The sequence below is a fragment of the Oncorhynchus nerka genome, linkage group LG20 (genome assembly GCF_034236695.1).
Source record: "Oncorhynchus nerka isolate Pitt River linkage group LG20, Oner_Uvic_2.0, whole genome shotgun sequence".
In the NCBI taxonomy this organism is placed as follows: domain Eukaryota; kingdom Metazoa; phylum Chordata; class Actinopteri; order Salmoniformes; family Salmonidae; genus Oncorhynchus; species Oncorhynchus nerka.
The window spans coordinates 25,629,259-25,643,547 of NC_088415.1; the positions used below are offsets into that span (position 1 = coordinate 25,629,259).

General features: G+C 40.7%; 1 protein-coding gene across 1 annotated transcript; it reads right to left on the minus strand.

The window, feature by feature from the left end:
• Positions 1–6,083: 6,083 nt before the first annotated feature.
• LOC115102138 (prostaglandin E synthase 3-like) lies at positions 6,084–12,558 on the minus strand. The gene is made up of 8 exons (XM_029621749.2): positions 12,420–12,558; positions 8,506–8,619; positions 8,305–8,374; positions 8,081–8,179; positions 7,078–7,215; positions 6,892–6,948; positions 6,649–6,676; positions 6,084–6,476 (listed from the first exon to the last, which is right to left on the minus strand). Coding segments are annotated over exons 1-8 (528 nt in total). The 5' UTR covers positions 12,422–12,558; the 3' UTR covers positions 6,084–6,456.
• Between the last annotated feature and the right edge of the window lie 1,731 nt (positions 12,559–14,289).

Below are 14,289 nucleotides of genomic sequence, written 5' to 3' on the forward strand. Positions count from 1 at the left end.
TTAACGGGGTGGGTCTCCCATAAACACCAATGCAATAGCAGATGTGTATGGTCATTGTTAAAACACTGTATGTATATATATATATATAATATGACATTTGTAATGTCTTTACTGTTTTGAAACTTCTGTATGTGTAATGTTCACTGTTAATTTTTGTTGTTTTTCACTTTATATATTCACTTTGTATGTTGTCTACCTCACTTGCTTTGGCAATGTTAACACATGTTTCCCATGCCAATAAAGCCCTTGAATTGAATTGAGAGAGAGACAGAGATAGAGAGAGAGACAACCAAGAGAGATGAACCTGGAGAAGAGTCCCCTAAGCAAGCTGGTCCTGGGGCTCTGTTCACAAACACAAACACACCCTACAGAGCCCCAGGACAAGAGCATAATTAGACCCAACCAAATCATGAGAAAACAAAAAGATAATTACTTAACACATTGGAAAGAATTAACAAAAAAACAGAGCAAACTAGAATGCCATTTGGGCCTACACAGAGAGTACACAGCGGCAGAATACCTGACCACTGTGACTGACCCAAAATTAAGGAAAGTTTGACTATGTACAGACTCAGTGAGCATAGCCTTGCTATTGAGAAAGGCTGCCGTAGGCAGACATGGCTCTCAAGAGAAGACAGGCTATGTGCTCACTGCCCACAAAATGAGGTGGAAACTGAGCTGCACTTCCTAACCTCCTGCCCAATGTATGACCATATTAGAGAGACATATTTCCCTCAGATTACACAGATCCATAAAGAATTCGAAAACAAATCCAATTTTGAAAAACTCCCATATCTACTGGTTGAAATTCCACAGTGTGCCATCACAGCAGCAAGATTTGTGACCTGTTGCCACGAGAAAAGGGCAACCAGTGAAGAACAAACACCATTGTAAATACAACCCATATTTATGCTTATTTATTTTATCTTGTGTCCTTTAACCATTTGTACATTGTTAAAACACTGTATATATATATATAATATGACATTGGTAATGTCTTTACTGTTTTGAAACTTCTGTATGTGTAATTTTTACTGTTAATTTTGGTTGTTTTTCACTTTATATATTCACTTTGTATGTTGTCTACCTCACTTGCTTTGGCAATGTTAACACATGTTTCCCAAAGCCCTTGAATTGAATTTAATTGAATTGGTCCACTTAGTTCATTGACTGTCATTTGACAAAAAAATAAAATAAAACAGCGAGTGGGTTGTCTCGCTTCCTCTTCCGTCTCTGGAGTTTACACACTGCGGGCAGCCAGGAGAGCTCTGGGTCCTAGCACCGGAACAGTCCATATTAGGAGAATTGTCATCTGAAGTAGGCAACGATACAAAACCTAGATTGCTGATACGATGTAAATCAACTCAAATTGTATTGCTCACATACAGGTTTAGCAGATGTTATTGTGGGTGTAGCGAAATGCTTGTGTTTCTAACTCCAACAGTGTAGCAATATCTTACAAGTAATATCTAACAATTTCACAGCAATTCACACACATCTAAAGTAAAGGAACGGAATTAAGAATATATAAATATTTGGATGAGCAATGTCGGAGCGGCATAGACTAAAATACAGTAGAATAGAATACAGTAAAAACATATAAGATGGGTAATGCAAATGATGTAAACATTATTAAAGTGACTAGTGTTCCATTATTAAAGTGTCCAGTGATTTCAAGTCTATGTATATAGGGCAGCAGCCTCTGAATGTGCTAGGGATTGCTATTTAACAGTCTGATGGCATTGAGATAGAAGCTGTTTTTCAGTCTCTCGGTCCCAGATTGATGCAGCTGTTCTGACCTCGCCTTCTGGATGATAGCATGGTGAGCAGGCAGTGGCTGGTGTGGTTGAATTGGCCATCAAAAAACTTTGTAGCCACCGGTCAGCCATATTGGCACTCTCCAGTTGGAGCAGTCTTCCATAAGAATTAATCAAATTATACAGGACAAAATTCTACATTACCAGTCCAAAGTTTGGACACTACACTACATTTTTTTTTTTTTTTTTACAATTTTCTACATTGTAGAACAATAGGGAAGACATCAAACTTTAAAATAGCACACGTGGAATCATGTAGTAACCAAAAAAGTGTAACACAAATATATTTTATACTTTTATACTTTAATCTTTTATACTTTATTCTTCAAAGTAGCCACAATTTGCCTTGATGACAGCTTTGCACTCTTGGCATTCTCTCAACCAGTTTCACCTGGAATGCTTTTCCAACAGTTGAAGGAGTTCCTACATAAGCTGAGCACTTGCTGGCTGCTTTTTCTTCACTCTGTGGTCCAACTCATGCCAAACTATCTCAATTGGGTTGAGGTCAGGTGATTGTGGAGGCCAGGTCATCTGATGCAGCACTCCATCACTCTCCTTTTTGGTCAAATAGCCCTTACACAGCCTGGAGGTGTGTTGGGTCATTGTCTTGTTGAAAAACAAATGATAGTCCCACTAAGCGCAAACCAGATGGGATGGCGTATCGCTGCAGAATGCTGTGATACACATGCTGATTATGTGTGCTTTGAATTCTAAATAAATCACAGTGTCACCAGCAAAGCACCCCCACACCATCACACCTCCTCCTCCATGCTTCACAGTGGGAACCCACATGCAGAGATCATCCATTCATCTACTCTGTCTAACAAAGACACAGCGATTGGAACCATAAAAAATCTAATTTGGACTCATAAGACAAAAGGACAGATTTCCACCAGTCTAATGTCCATTGCTCGTGTTTCTTGGCCCAAGCAAGTCTCTTCTTCTTTTTGGTGTCCAAAAAGCAATTTGACCATGAAGGTCTGATTCACAGTCTCCTCTGAACAGTTGAGGTTGAGATGTGTCTGTTACTTGAACTGTGTGAAGCATTTATTTGGGCTGTAATCTGAGGTACAGTTAACTCTAATGAATTTATCCTCTGCGGCAGAGTTAACTCAGGGTGTTCTTTTCCTGTGGCAGTGCTCATGAGAGCCAGTTTCATCATAGCGCTTCATGGTTTTTGCGACTGCACTTGAAGAAACTTTCTAAGTTCTTGAAATATTCTGGATTGACTGACCTTCATGACTTAAAGTAATGATCGACTGTTGTTTCTCTTTGCTTATTTGAGCTGTTCTTGCCATAATAGGGACTTTGGTCTTTTACCAAATAGGGCTATCTTCTGTATACCACCCTTACCTTGTCACAACACAACAGGTTGGGTGAAACGCATAAAGATGGAAAGAAATTCCACAAATGTACTTTTAACAAGGCACACGTTAATTGAAATGCATTCCAGGTGACTACCTCATGAAGCTGGTTGAGGAAATGCCAAGAGTGTGCAAGGGTGGCTACTTTGAAGAATCTAAAATTTAAAACATTTAGACTGAGGAGAAGGTTCACCTTCCAACAGGACAACAACCCTAAGCACACAGCCAAGACAATGCATGAGTGGCTTCGGGACAAGTCCCTGAATGTCCTTGAGTAGCCCAGCCAGAGTCCAGACTTGAAAATAACTATGCAGCGAAGCTCCCCATCCAACCTGACAGAGCTTGAGAGGATCTGCAGAGAAGAATGGGAGAAACTCCCCAAATACAGGTGTGCCAAGCTTGTAACATCCTAACCAATTAAACTCGATGCTGTAATCACTACCAAAGGTTCTTCAACAAAGTACTGAGTAAAGGGTCTGAATACTTATGTAATTGTGATATTTCAGTTCTTTATTTTTTTGTAAAAAAGCAAACATTTCAAAAAACCTGTTTCTGCTTTGTCATTATGGGGTATTGTAGATTGATGGGGGAAAAAACAATTTAATCAACTTCAGAATAAGGCTGTAATGTAAAATATGGAAAAAGTGAAGGTGTCTGAATACTTTCCAAATGCACTGTAAATAATTGGATGTAGGGCCTACCTGTACTTTTAGACTACACACAAAAATCTAGGTATACCATGTAATTTCAAAATAGGTATGCATGTTAGTGTAATTACAGATGAATAGGGGAAATGACTGCAAAATCATGTAAATGTATCTTACAATACTTTACCGTAAATATTGTCTCAAATTTCAAGCAGCTGAAGAGCAGACCACATAGACAACAGGTAGAGTTGTAATTTTATTGAACAATCTGGCTTGTAAGGAACATTTACACGATTTTGCTGACAGTTTCAGGCTGTACATACCAATTATTTGTGTATTACAGCCTGATTAATCGACTAATCATTCAGCTCCATCTGGATTTTATGTTTATGCTCTTTCAACGCGCAACCCCCTATTGTCTCGCAGTTCCTAATCGTTTTACACATCTTTCAAGGCACAACTATTTAATTATTCTCATTCAATACCGAAGACAAAGGCCGGCTCAAGGACCCAATGGGATGTCTCTTTTTATTTTTCCTTTATTTAACTAGGCAAGTCAGTTAAGAACAAATTATTATGTTCAATGACGGCCTAGGAACTGTGGGTTAACTGCCTGTTCAGGGGCAGAATGACAGATTTGTACCTTGTCAGCTCAGGGATTTGAACTTGCAACCTTCCGGTTACTAGTCCAACGCTCTAACCACTAGGCTACCCTGCCGCCTCTTGGAATCATTAGAGCGCAAAAGGTGTCTGGTCAGAATGCTGCTACAGAAAGTGATGCTGAGACAGCGCGGATTTGGGAGGGTGACGTTTAATTCATAAACATAAAAAATTGCCAGCCAAATGAAATTGTGTTGTGCCATGTACGACTTTAACAATATTCCATTATAGTGACAGAAACCACTTCTCCCACAGTATACTATTATATGGCCCTGCTCAAGTTATTGTAATCAATTAGGCATATGATTTTACATTAACTACATTGACATTGAATGTTTTTGTACAGTTTGTTGGCCATATTTTAGCCTTCCCTATGTCCTATGGTAGAAGGTGGTGGGTCAGTGATGTCATTCTCTCTATTTCACAAGAACATTTCCAACTTTTCATACTTGAAAGAACCTATTTTGATAACCAACGGTACAATATATACTCAAACGTTGATTAGACCAGGTTCTGTAGCCTATAAATAAAAGTAAAGGGAACTAGCCCCCACGCAAGCGCTAGTGTATGTACAACCCCCTCTGGTGCTGGGGCGCAGAGCATTCATTTTAGGGAAGGGGTGGGTGAGTGATAAAGGATCCACCCCCTTTTTAAAATTCTCTCCTAAAATGACATACCCAAATCTAAATGAAAGCAAACATGGAGCAGAATTATTTCTAGGATATTTACCTAGTGAGAAGCTGATCAGATGTCTGATGGTTGAGAAACACACCTCTATGCAGTATTCTTGGTCATTTGTTTTGGTAAACAGTGATTAATGAAGTACAGTAGCCATGTCCTCCCATTTCCAATGTATGTAAAGTCACACCACTGAAAGCAGTGTCTTTTCAAAAACTTAGTTGACATGAAACATGCATAGCCCGTCTTCAAACACTTGCACCATGGGAAACACGAGTCTTAGTTTCTTAGAACAATGGAGACAAAAATATATATTTTCCAGTGTAACTCAACATCATTTGAAGTGCATAAGCCTGTGATACCTTTACAGGTTTGACATACACACCAATAACTACACAGTTACCTCATATTTTCTTGACAGTGCAAGTTTAATTTGGTCATTACACAGGTTTACCATGTCATAACCCCCATCACCACACAAGACCCAGGAGTATTGTAATGTACTCTGCCACAACTCTAAACAGATGGAAAGATTCTTGAAGGTAAAAAAACACAAAAAAAACATGTTTGCCAAACCGAGCTTCAAGCCTCCTTTCATTTTGCCTTCATGTGATCTGCTGTTAGAAAATATCAATATGGAATTAGTAAAAAATAAAACTGGTACCATAAAATGTATATCCGAGAACAACATTAAGACAGAATTCCAGAACATTCAAATCTTATGAACATTGATAGACTGTTTTAGCGATTTAACAGATGAGGAGGAAAGGGGAAACATGTAAGTTTAAAGGCTACGGTACTGAAACTTTTAACTGTTTCTCTGATCACTATCCACAGGAGGCGGCTCACAAGAGGGAACCAAACAGAAATTGTAACCTGATCAACTAACTTCAAACACACATCCATGAGGCAGGGGGTGTAAAACATTTGTCCGTTTAATTACACTTCATAACATTAGTCAACTGCTCATAAATGTCTTCACATGTATTGTTTTCTAGGTTGAGGATGATTACTATACAGTACTTCAGAACAAATCATGAATGCTTACTTGTAACAATTAATAGTAAAACAGGATATGCCAAGAGTGCAGCATTGCAAATGGAAGTGGAGACTGCTGCGCCGTACAACACTATAGATATTAACCTTCAGTGGACTGATTGGAAAAGAGCTCTGGATTTAAATATGGCTACTGACTCATGTACAGTGTTTTTACCCACTGCCTTCTATTTCAAGATAGTCTTGATGATTCCTCCTGCCTTCCATCCCGACTTCCTGGATTTTGAGGCCTTTTTATTCCAAATCAGGCATTTCTGAAAATAAAACCAACAGTTAAAAATAATGTAAAGTAAACAAATGGCCCCATGGTAAAAAACACACTTCTCATGGCACATTTTGCATCATTACATTTTCAGGGTTAAGGGATGTCGGGGTATAAAATTTCATTCGAAAGCTCAGTATCTGGTCAGAAAACATTTTGCTTACTTTCATCGTCACTATCTGCAGACTCGTCCTAAACAGGAATAGAAAAAGAGCATGCAATCAAGCGGAATATGACCATTGCAATTAAGGTTTTGCAAGTGCATAGTGTCCCACACATTCTGAAGAGACACTGATCATTCATTAGCAAACCCATACACAAGAGGGACACGACTAGAGTGAGACATGTTTTTGTATTAAGCCAAGTGATACTGAGGGAAAGAAGGAACTCCACAGAAAAACTCTTACATCATCAACATCATCTAGATCAGGTAAGCAGTCTTCCCCTCCCATGTTGTTCATCATCTGCAATCAGAATCACACAGAACAGCCGGAGACAAATATCATCATGTTGGCATATATTACTTGTACAATCTTTGCCCAACCTTTCATACAGCATTCAAGTGCAAGTTCAGTTTGCCCTAGGGCCCTTACTTTAGCCATCGCTTCTTGTGTGTTGAATGCCATATCCCCGTCTCCCCCCTCTGGGAAATTATCGAAGTTGCCTAGTTCCTCGTCTGAGTCGCCCTCCCAGTCCTTCCAGTTGTTAAAGTCGACGCTGAGCCAAGTTAACTGTTGAGGAATATCTTACATGACAAAAAGGCATTGCAGATGCTCGTTTGGAGGATGTCATCTTCCAGGCTCCTTACATGCATTTAGAGTTCAGTGTTCCAAAATCAATTATGCACCAAATACAGAAAATGTGCATTTAAATTATCTAAAAAAAAAATATATATATAGATATTAGTTAAATATATAGATAACTAATATAACTGCATACGAAAGTATGTAGACACCCCTTCAAATGAATGGATTTGGCTATTTCAGCCACACCCATTCCTGACAGGTGTATGAAATCAAGCACACATCCATGCAATCTCCATAAAATATTGGCAGTAGAATGGCCTTAATGAAAAGCAACATCAGCACAAGAACTGTTGGGAGCGTCATGAAATGTTCAATATGCTTATTACTCTCAAATTTTGTGCACAAATTTGTTTCCATCCCTGTCAGGGAGCAGTTCTCCTGGAACTCTGTAGTGAGTATTACAACAGAATTATTTTACATGCTTCAGCACTCGCCAGTCCTGTTCTCCGAGCTTGTTGCCTAAAACTTCCTTGACATTTCCACTTCACAAAAATAGCAGTTCAAGTTGACTGGGGCAGCTCTAGCAGGGAAGACATCTGAACAACTGACTTGCTGGAAAGGTGGCATTCCATGACGGTGCCATGTTGAAAGTCACTGAGCTCTTCAGCACTGGCCATTCTACTGCCAATGTTTGTCTACGGAGATCGGATGGCGGTGTACTCAATTGTATACATCCGCCAGCAACGGGTGTGGCTGAAATAGCCAAATCCGCTAATTTGAAAGGGTGTCAAGATACTTTTGGCCATTTAGTGTATATATTATGGGAAAAATATTATACACCATCACTAACCTTAGCCTTCTCTTTCGTTAGCCTAGGCCACGCTTTCCCAGGTTCAGCTTTTCTTAAACAGCACAACACTGACCGATCTGTGCGTTTGTGTATGGATTCCTGTGTGTACAAGAGATACATGAACACTTTCATGCTGCAAAACTAAGTCCCCTTAGTTATATCTTGTCAGGTGTAATCTGCATCTTGTCCTGAAGACAGGAAGACAATGCAATGAAGTTACTCACATTTTGATCAATGCCTTCGAAAAGGTCTACTTCGTTCTCATGTTTGACTTGATCAGTTCCTCCAAGACAACTGGTAAAGGGAGGGGTGAAAGGAAATTCAGCATAAATGTGACTAAAACTGAATTAGAAGAATTATCAAATGCCTAGAGCAGTTAGCCAAACGTCTCCTTTAAACCTCCACTGACAGAAGTTATAACTCACCTGAAAACAAACTTTGCTTCCTCGAAATTGATCTTGACATCCTTGCTGTCCGCTACGCAGAACTCGATGTAGACGGAGTCCCGCCTGTCATACCACTTAGCAGTCGCCGGATGCCTGGGAACACAGGTGAAGAAACTCAATGAATGACATCTGCAATGTTGTCCCCACAGTTAAGGTTAGCCGCTTACCCAATCAAAAGCCCTGGATTAACACAGGTTGGTGCTAAACTAGAGGATAGGGCTACTGCAGACAACCCTGAGTCTACGGCTGAGAACAGGAACAAGTTCAAGAAGTCTCGCTATGACCTCCGCAGTCATTAAACGAGCTAAAGGACAATATAGGAATAAGGTGGAGTTATATTACACAGGCTCCGCCACTCGCAGCATGTGGCAGGGGCTACATCCATTGCGAATTACAAAAGACCCAGCGGTGATCTGCCCAGATACCTCTCTACCAGACAAACTCAATGGATTTTATGAACGCTTTGACCATGACATCCTTCCGAGTGTGAGGGCCGTCACTGACCCAGAAGATTGGGTGATCTCGCTCTCAGAGGCCGACATACGTAAAGTCTTTAATCAGATCAATACCACAAGGCCCGATGGTATTCCCGAGCACATTCTCTGAGCATGCGCATAATAGTTGGCGGGTATAATCCCACATTTTAAGATGACCACTATCATTCTTGTTCCCAAGAACTTTAAGGCATCATGTCACAATGACTACCACTCTGTAGCACTCATCTGTAATCATAAGGTGCTTTGAGAGGCTAGTTATGGCACACATCAACTCCACCATCACCGAAACACTAGACTCACTCCAATTTGCATACCGCCCCAACAGATCCATCGATTACAACCTCAATCGCACTCCACACTTCCCTCACCCACCTAGATAAGAGGAATACCAATGTGAGAATGTAGTTCATTGACTACAGCTCAGCATTCAACACCATTGTCCCCTCCAAGCTTAGAACCCTGGGATTGAGCATCTCCCTCTGCAACTGAATCCTGGACTTCCTGGTGGAGCGGCCCCAGGTGGTGAGGGTAGGCAACATCACCTCCACCACATTAACCCTCAACACGAGGGCCCCACAGGGGTGTGCGTTTAGTCATCTACTGTACTCCCTGTGGGGCCCCACACAACTCCAACGGCATCATGTGTGTTAACCGCACGACGGTGGTAGGGTTGATCACCGGCGACGATGAGACGTGGCAATGTGGGGCCAGAACAACAACCTCTTCCCTCTACGGCAGTATGACCAAGGAGCTGATCGTGGACTACAGGAAAGGGGAGAGCACGCACCCATCTACATCGACAGGGCTGCAGTGGAGCGGATCAAGAGATTCAAGTTCATTTGTATCCAAATTACAAAAAACTCAATGGTCCACACACATGCACAGTCGTGAAGGTGCGCCAGCACCTCTTCCCCACCAGGAGGTTGAAAAAGATTGGCATGAACCCTCAAAAAGTTGTACAGCTGTACCATTGAGAGCATCTTGACTGGCTGCATCACTGCTTGGTATGGCATTTTTTTTTTTTAACTAGGCAAGTCAGTTAAGAACAAATTCTTATTTACAATGACGACCTACCAAAAGGCAAAAGATCTCCTGCGGAGACGGGGGGACAAAAAAATAAAAAATAGGACAAAACACACATCACAACAAGAGAACACAACTACATAAAGAGAGACTTAAGGCAAGGCAGCAACACACAACACAGCATGGTAGCAACAACATGGTAGCAGCACAAAAGATGTTACAAACAGCAATAGCATTGCTCTCCATCACATGGCGCTACAGATGGTGCGGACAGCCCATTACATCACTGGGGCCGTGCTCCCTGACATCCAGGACCTGTATATCAGGCAGTGTGAAAGGCCCAGGGAAAAAAGTTAAAATCCCAAGCCATAGACGTATCTTCTTCCGCACAGCAAGCGGTACTGGTGCATCAAGTCTGACCAGCTTCTATCCCCATGCGGCGGCAGGGAGCCTAGTGGTTAGAAGGCTGGGCCAGTAACCGAAAGGTTGCTAGATCAAAACCCCGAGCTGACAATGTAAAAAATCTGTTGTTCTGCCCCTAAACAAGGCAGTTAACAAACTTTTCCTAGGCCGTCATTGTAAATAAGGAGTTGTTCTTAACTGACTTGCCTAGTTAAATAAAATGTAAAAAAAAAGACTGCTAAATAGGTACACAGACTGAGTTGACCTTTGTATTTTATTCTCTATGCACACTCACAGGGCCCTAAACACTAGGCACTCCAACACCCCCCATAATTTGATCATGCACATTTATACTGACTCTACACACAATCATATACACTGCTGCTTCTCTGTTTATCATATATTGTGATGCCTACTCACCTACCCCTATACATATCTACCTCTCAGATTCAAAGTGTTTAATAGTCACATGTACAGGTGCAATTATAGGATACAGTGACAATCTTAGGCTTCAAGCTCCAACATGCTGGACTAAGTGAAATAAAATAACAGGCTAATAAAAAAACATCCCTGCACATTGTAAATATGGTACTGGAACTGACCCTGTATATAGTATGCTTGCTTACTTTATCGTGTTTTTACATCTTGTTTTTGTTCTACCCTTTTATTTTTAGTATTATATTGTTATTTATTACTGCATTGTTGAGGTCAGAGATAGAGACATTGACTTGAAACGTGCAAACTCAACTGATGTAAAAACAATAAATGTTTTTGAAATGAGCTAATTCCTGCTTTAGTGTTCTCATGTGATGCTGTAGTGAAAAATAGCCCCAATGCACCAATGAATGATCAAGATTTGATTAAGGCAGGCCTGACTGACTAAATAGTGATCTAGATAGCTAAAGTTACACATTCCTTCCATATTCCTGTTCAAAGTCAAAAGTAAGCATTGTAGGCTGTCAATGACATGGGCTAAACCAGAGCTTTAAGACGACTTTTGCCCTCACCGCCTAAGATTAATCACATTTATCTTACCATACTGACAATTGATGTTAAATGCACTTCACTACTTTAGGACATCCATTAATGAGCATTATGTATCATTGGCTAGTTAGCCATCGCTCTTGGCTTCCTTAGTTAGCAGCCGGCAGTAGAATGACCAACCTTTCATTTTGTTGAGATTAACTGGACATTATTTATGTGCATAGTATGTATGTAAACATTTTGTTAATTTAAACTGTCAGTCATCATTAGAATAAAAGTTCTTATAACCAGAGCACTTCGCTAACTAGTGTGTTAAGGTTACTAACATGTCATGATTGGATTCAGTTCAAATGTGGGAAACAACCATGGGGATCGATCAACATGCTAATATAATAGTTAATTAATCAGTTGTGTTAGGTAACTAGCAAATATATTTTATAGCTAACGTTAACTCGGGGGGTGGAATGCACACCACATGCCATGCGGTGCACTTGACCACTACCTAGCCAACTTCCATCATTAGCTAACTAACGTTAGATAACTAGCGTCTATTTGGCTAGCAGGGGAATTTAACCCATGGCTGAACAATGTGAGCATAGAAGGAAACCTCGTTATATTCAGTTTGGTTTAGCAGTTTCTAAATCTGGTTAACGTTAGTAGCTAGTTCAATCCTTGCCGTTAGTTACTAGCTTTTTTTTTATAAACATTTATCTTCTAACGTTACTAGCTAGCTAGTTAGCAAATCAACTGACCGACATTCGCATGATTATATTCAATGACTTGCATGAGCTAGCTTGGTAGCCAACAGATGCCTAACAAGGCCCATCGTCGCTGGGCGTCCCTCCCGCCTTTCGTAAAAGCATGTTGGTATGCTAGGTAGCTAACTTAACATAACCTTAAAAGAAACCAACGACGTTAGCTAGCTAGTGGCGCTAACGTGCTCTTGCGGACTACATTTTACAGAAGCTCGCAATTCATCAAACTTACATGTCTTGTTGTAGATGTGGTAGCTTTCTCCTTGGGGATACAAAATTAATTTACAATACTGTCTTTATGGGGATTTCGTTTCAATGGGCTGTACAAAAATGTGCTATATCCATACACTGCAAAGCCACCGTTTCTATGAATCGCGGACTGTGTATCTTCTTTTTCTGTGGATTTTATACCTCGGTTGGCAACCAACTTTAAGGTGCATTACCGCCACCAACTGGACTGGAGTGTGGACCAGAGGAATACCTAAGGAAACGAATGACATAATTAAATACTACATCCCATGAAAAGGTCTTCAGCAGTTCATTTAATCCTGGCTCTTCAACCCCATTACTCCTCAAATCTAATAACAATTGCTCCCTTTCTCTCACATATTCCTGGCACTGAAATAGAACGATGTTCCACTGTCTCCATCTCCTCCTGAATATGATCACACCTCCCAGTCGATGTTTCCCCACCACTTTCAATGTACTATTTAGCCCTGTGTGTGCCAGTCTCAGCCTGTAGACCTCCCTGCCCCCACCCTCTCCTGGATCTTATACAGGTGTCTTCCCTTACTATCACTGTTCCACAACTCTTGCCACTCATTTTTAACCACTGTTCTTATTAATCCCTTGACTTCTGCTTTACTGATTGATAATTCCATCTCAACATTAGGACGTCTGCTTGGCAATAATATCCACTTCCTCATTCCCCTCTACTCCCACATGAGCTGGTACCCAGAGGAACGTCACAAATACCGCCATCTGTTTCACCCTATACAAACACTGCAAAACCTCATACAATACATCCTGTCTGCTCTAAGACATACATGCATTTAAGCTCATCAGTGCTGCACAGGTGTCAGGGCAGATGACTACCCTGTCTAGCCTCACCTCCTCCACCCACTCTGCAGCCAATAGTATGGCCAACAACTCCCTTGTGTAAACAGATAAATCATCCGTTGCTCTTTTCGTCACTGCCATCTTAAACTCAGGAACACTAAAAGTTGCTCCTGTCTTCCCTGTTTTAGGGAATGGGACACCACCACTTAACACACCCTGTAACTCTGACATCAAATCTTGCACACACAAAATACCTCCCTGCAGCTGCCACCACAACCTTTATTTCTGCGACTTATGTTCCATCCCTGCAGTACAGTTGATAACCATTGCTATAAATGCCAAAAATCCAATCTTGCTGGAACATATATCACTTGTTGATTAATCCCTCTGTGCTGGTAGAGATCTACAGTGCCCTCCACTAATATTGGCACCCATGGTAAACATGAGCAAAATGGGCTGTGAAAAATCCTCTTGGTATTTCATTCAAAAATATTCACAAAAATCAATTGAAGTAAAATGATTGAAAAAAATACATGTGAAATAAATATTTCTCTCCAAAACATGTCTGCCACAATTACTGGCACCCCGAGAAATTCTTATGAGTAGAATCTAACTGAACTATATTCCCATTCATATTTTACGATTTTAAGTTCACCTGAGTGATTAGGAACGCTTAAGTGGTAAGCCATGACTTGGTGTTTCACTGGGGTATAAACTTGAGGTGACACAGAATAGTTCGAGTGGACAAAAAAATCTCCAAGGATCACAGCTGGAGAATTGCAGATGTCAGTTGGGTCTTGGGGTCAGAAAGTCTCCAAAACTATTAACTACTGCCACCTACATAACCACAAGTTGTTTAGGAGGGTTTCCATAAAAAGCCTTTGCTGTCATCAAACCACAAACTCAAGTGCCTACAGTTTGCCAAACATTACTGGATCTTTCAATGGGACCGGGTTCCATGGTCAGATGAGACCAAAATATAGCTTATTTTTTTAATAAACACCAGAGGTGGGTTTGGCATAGACAGAAAGATAGCCATACAG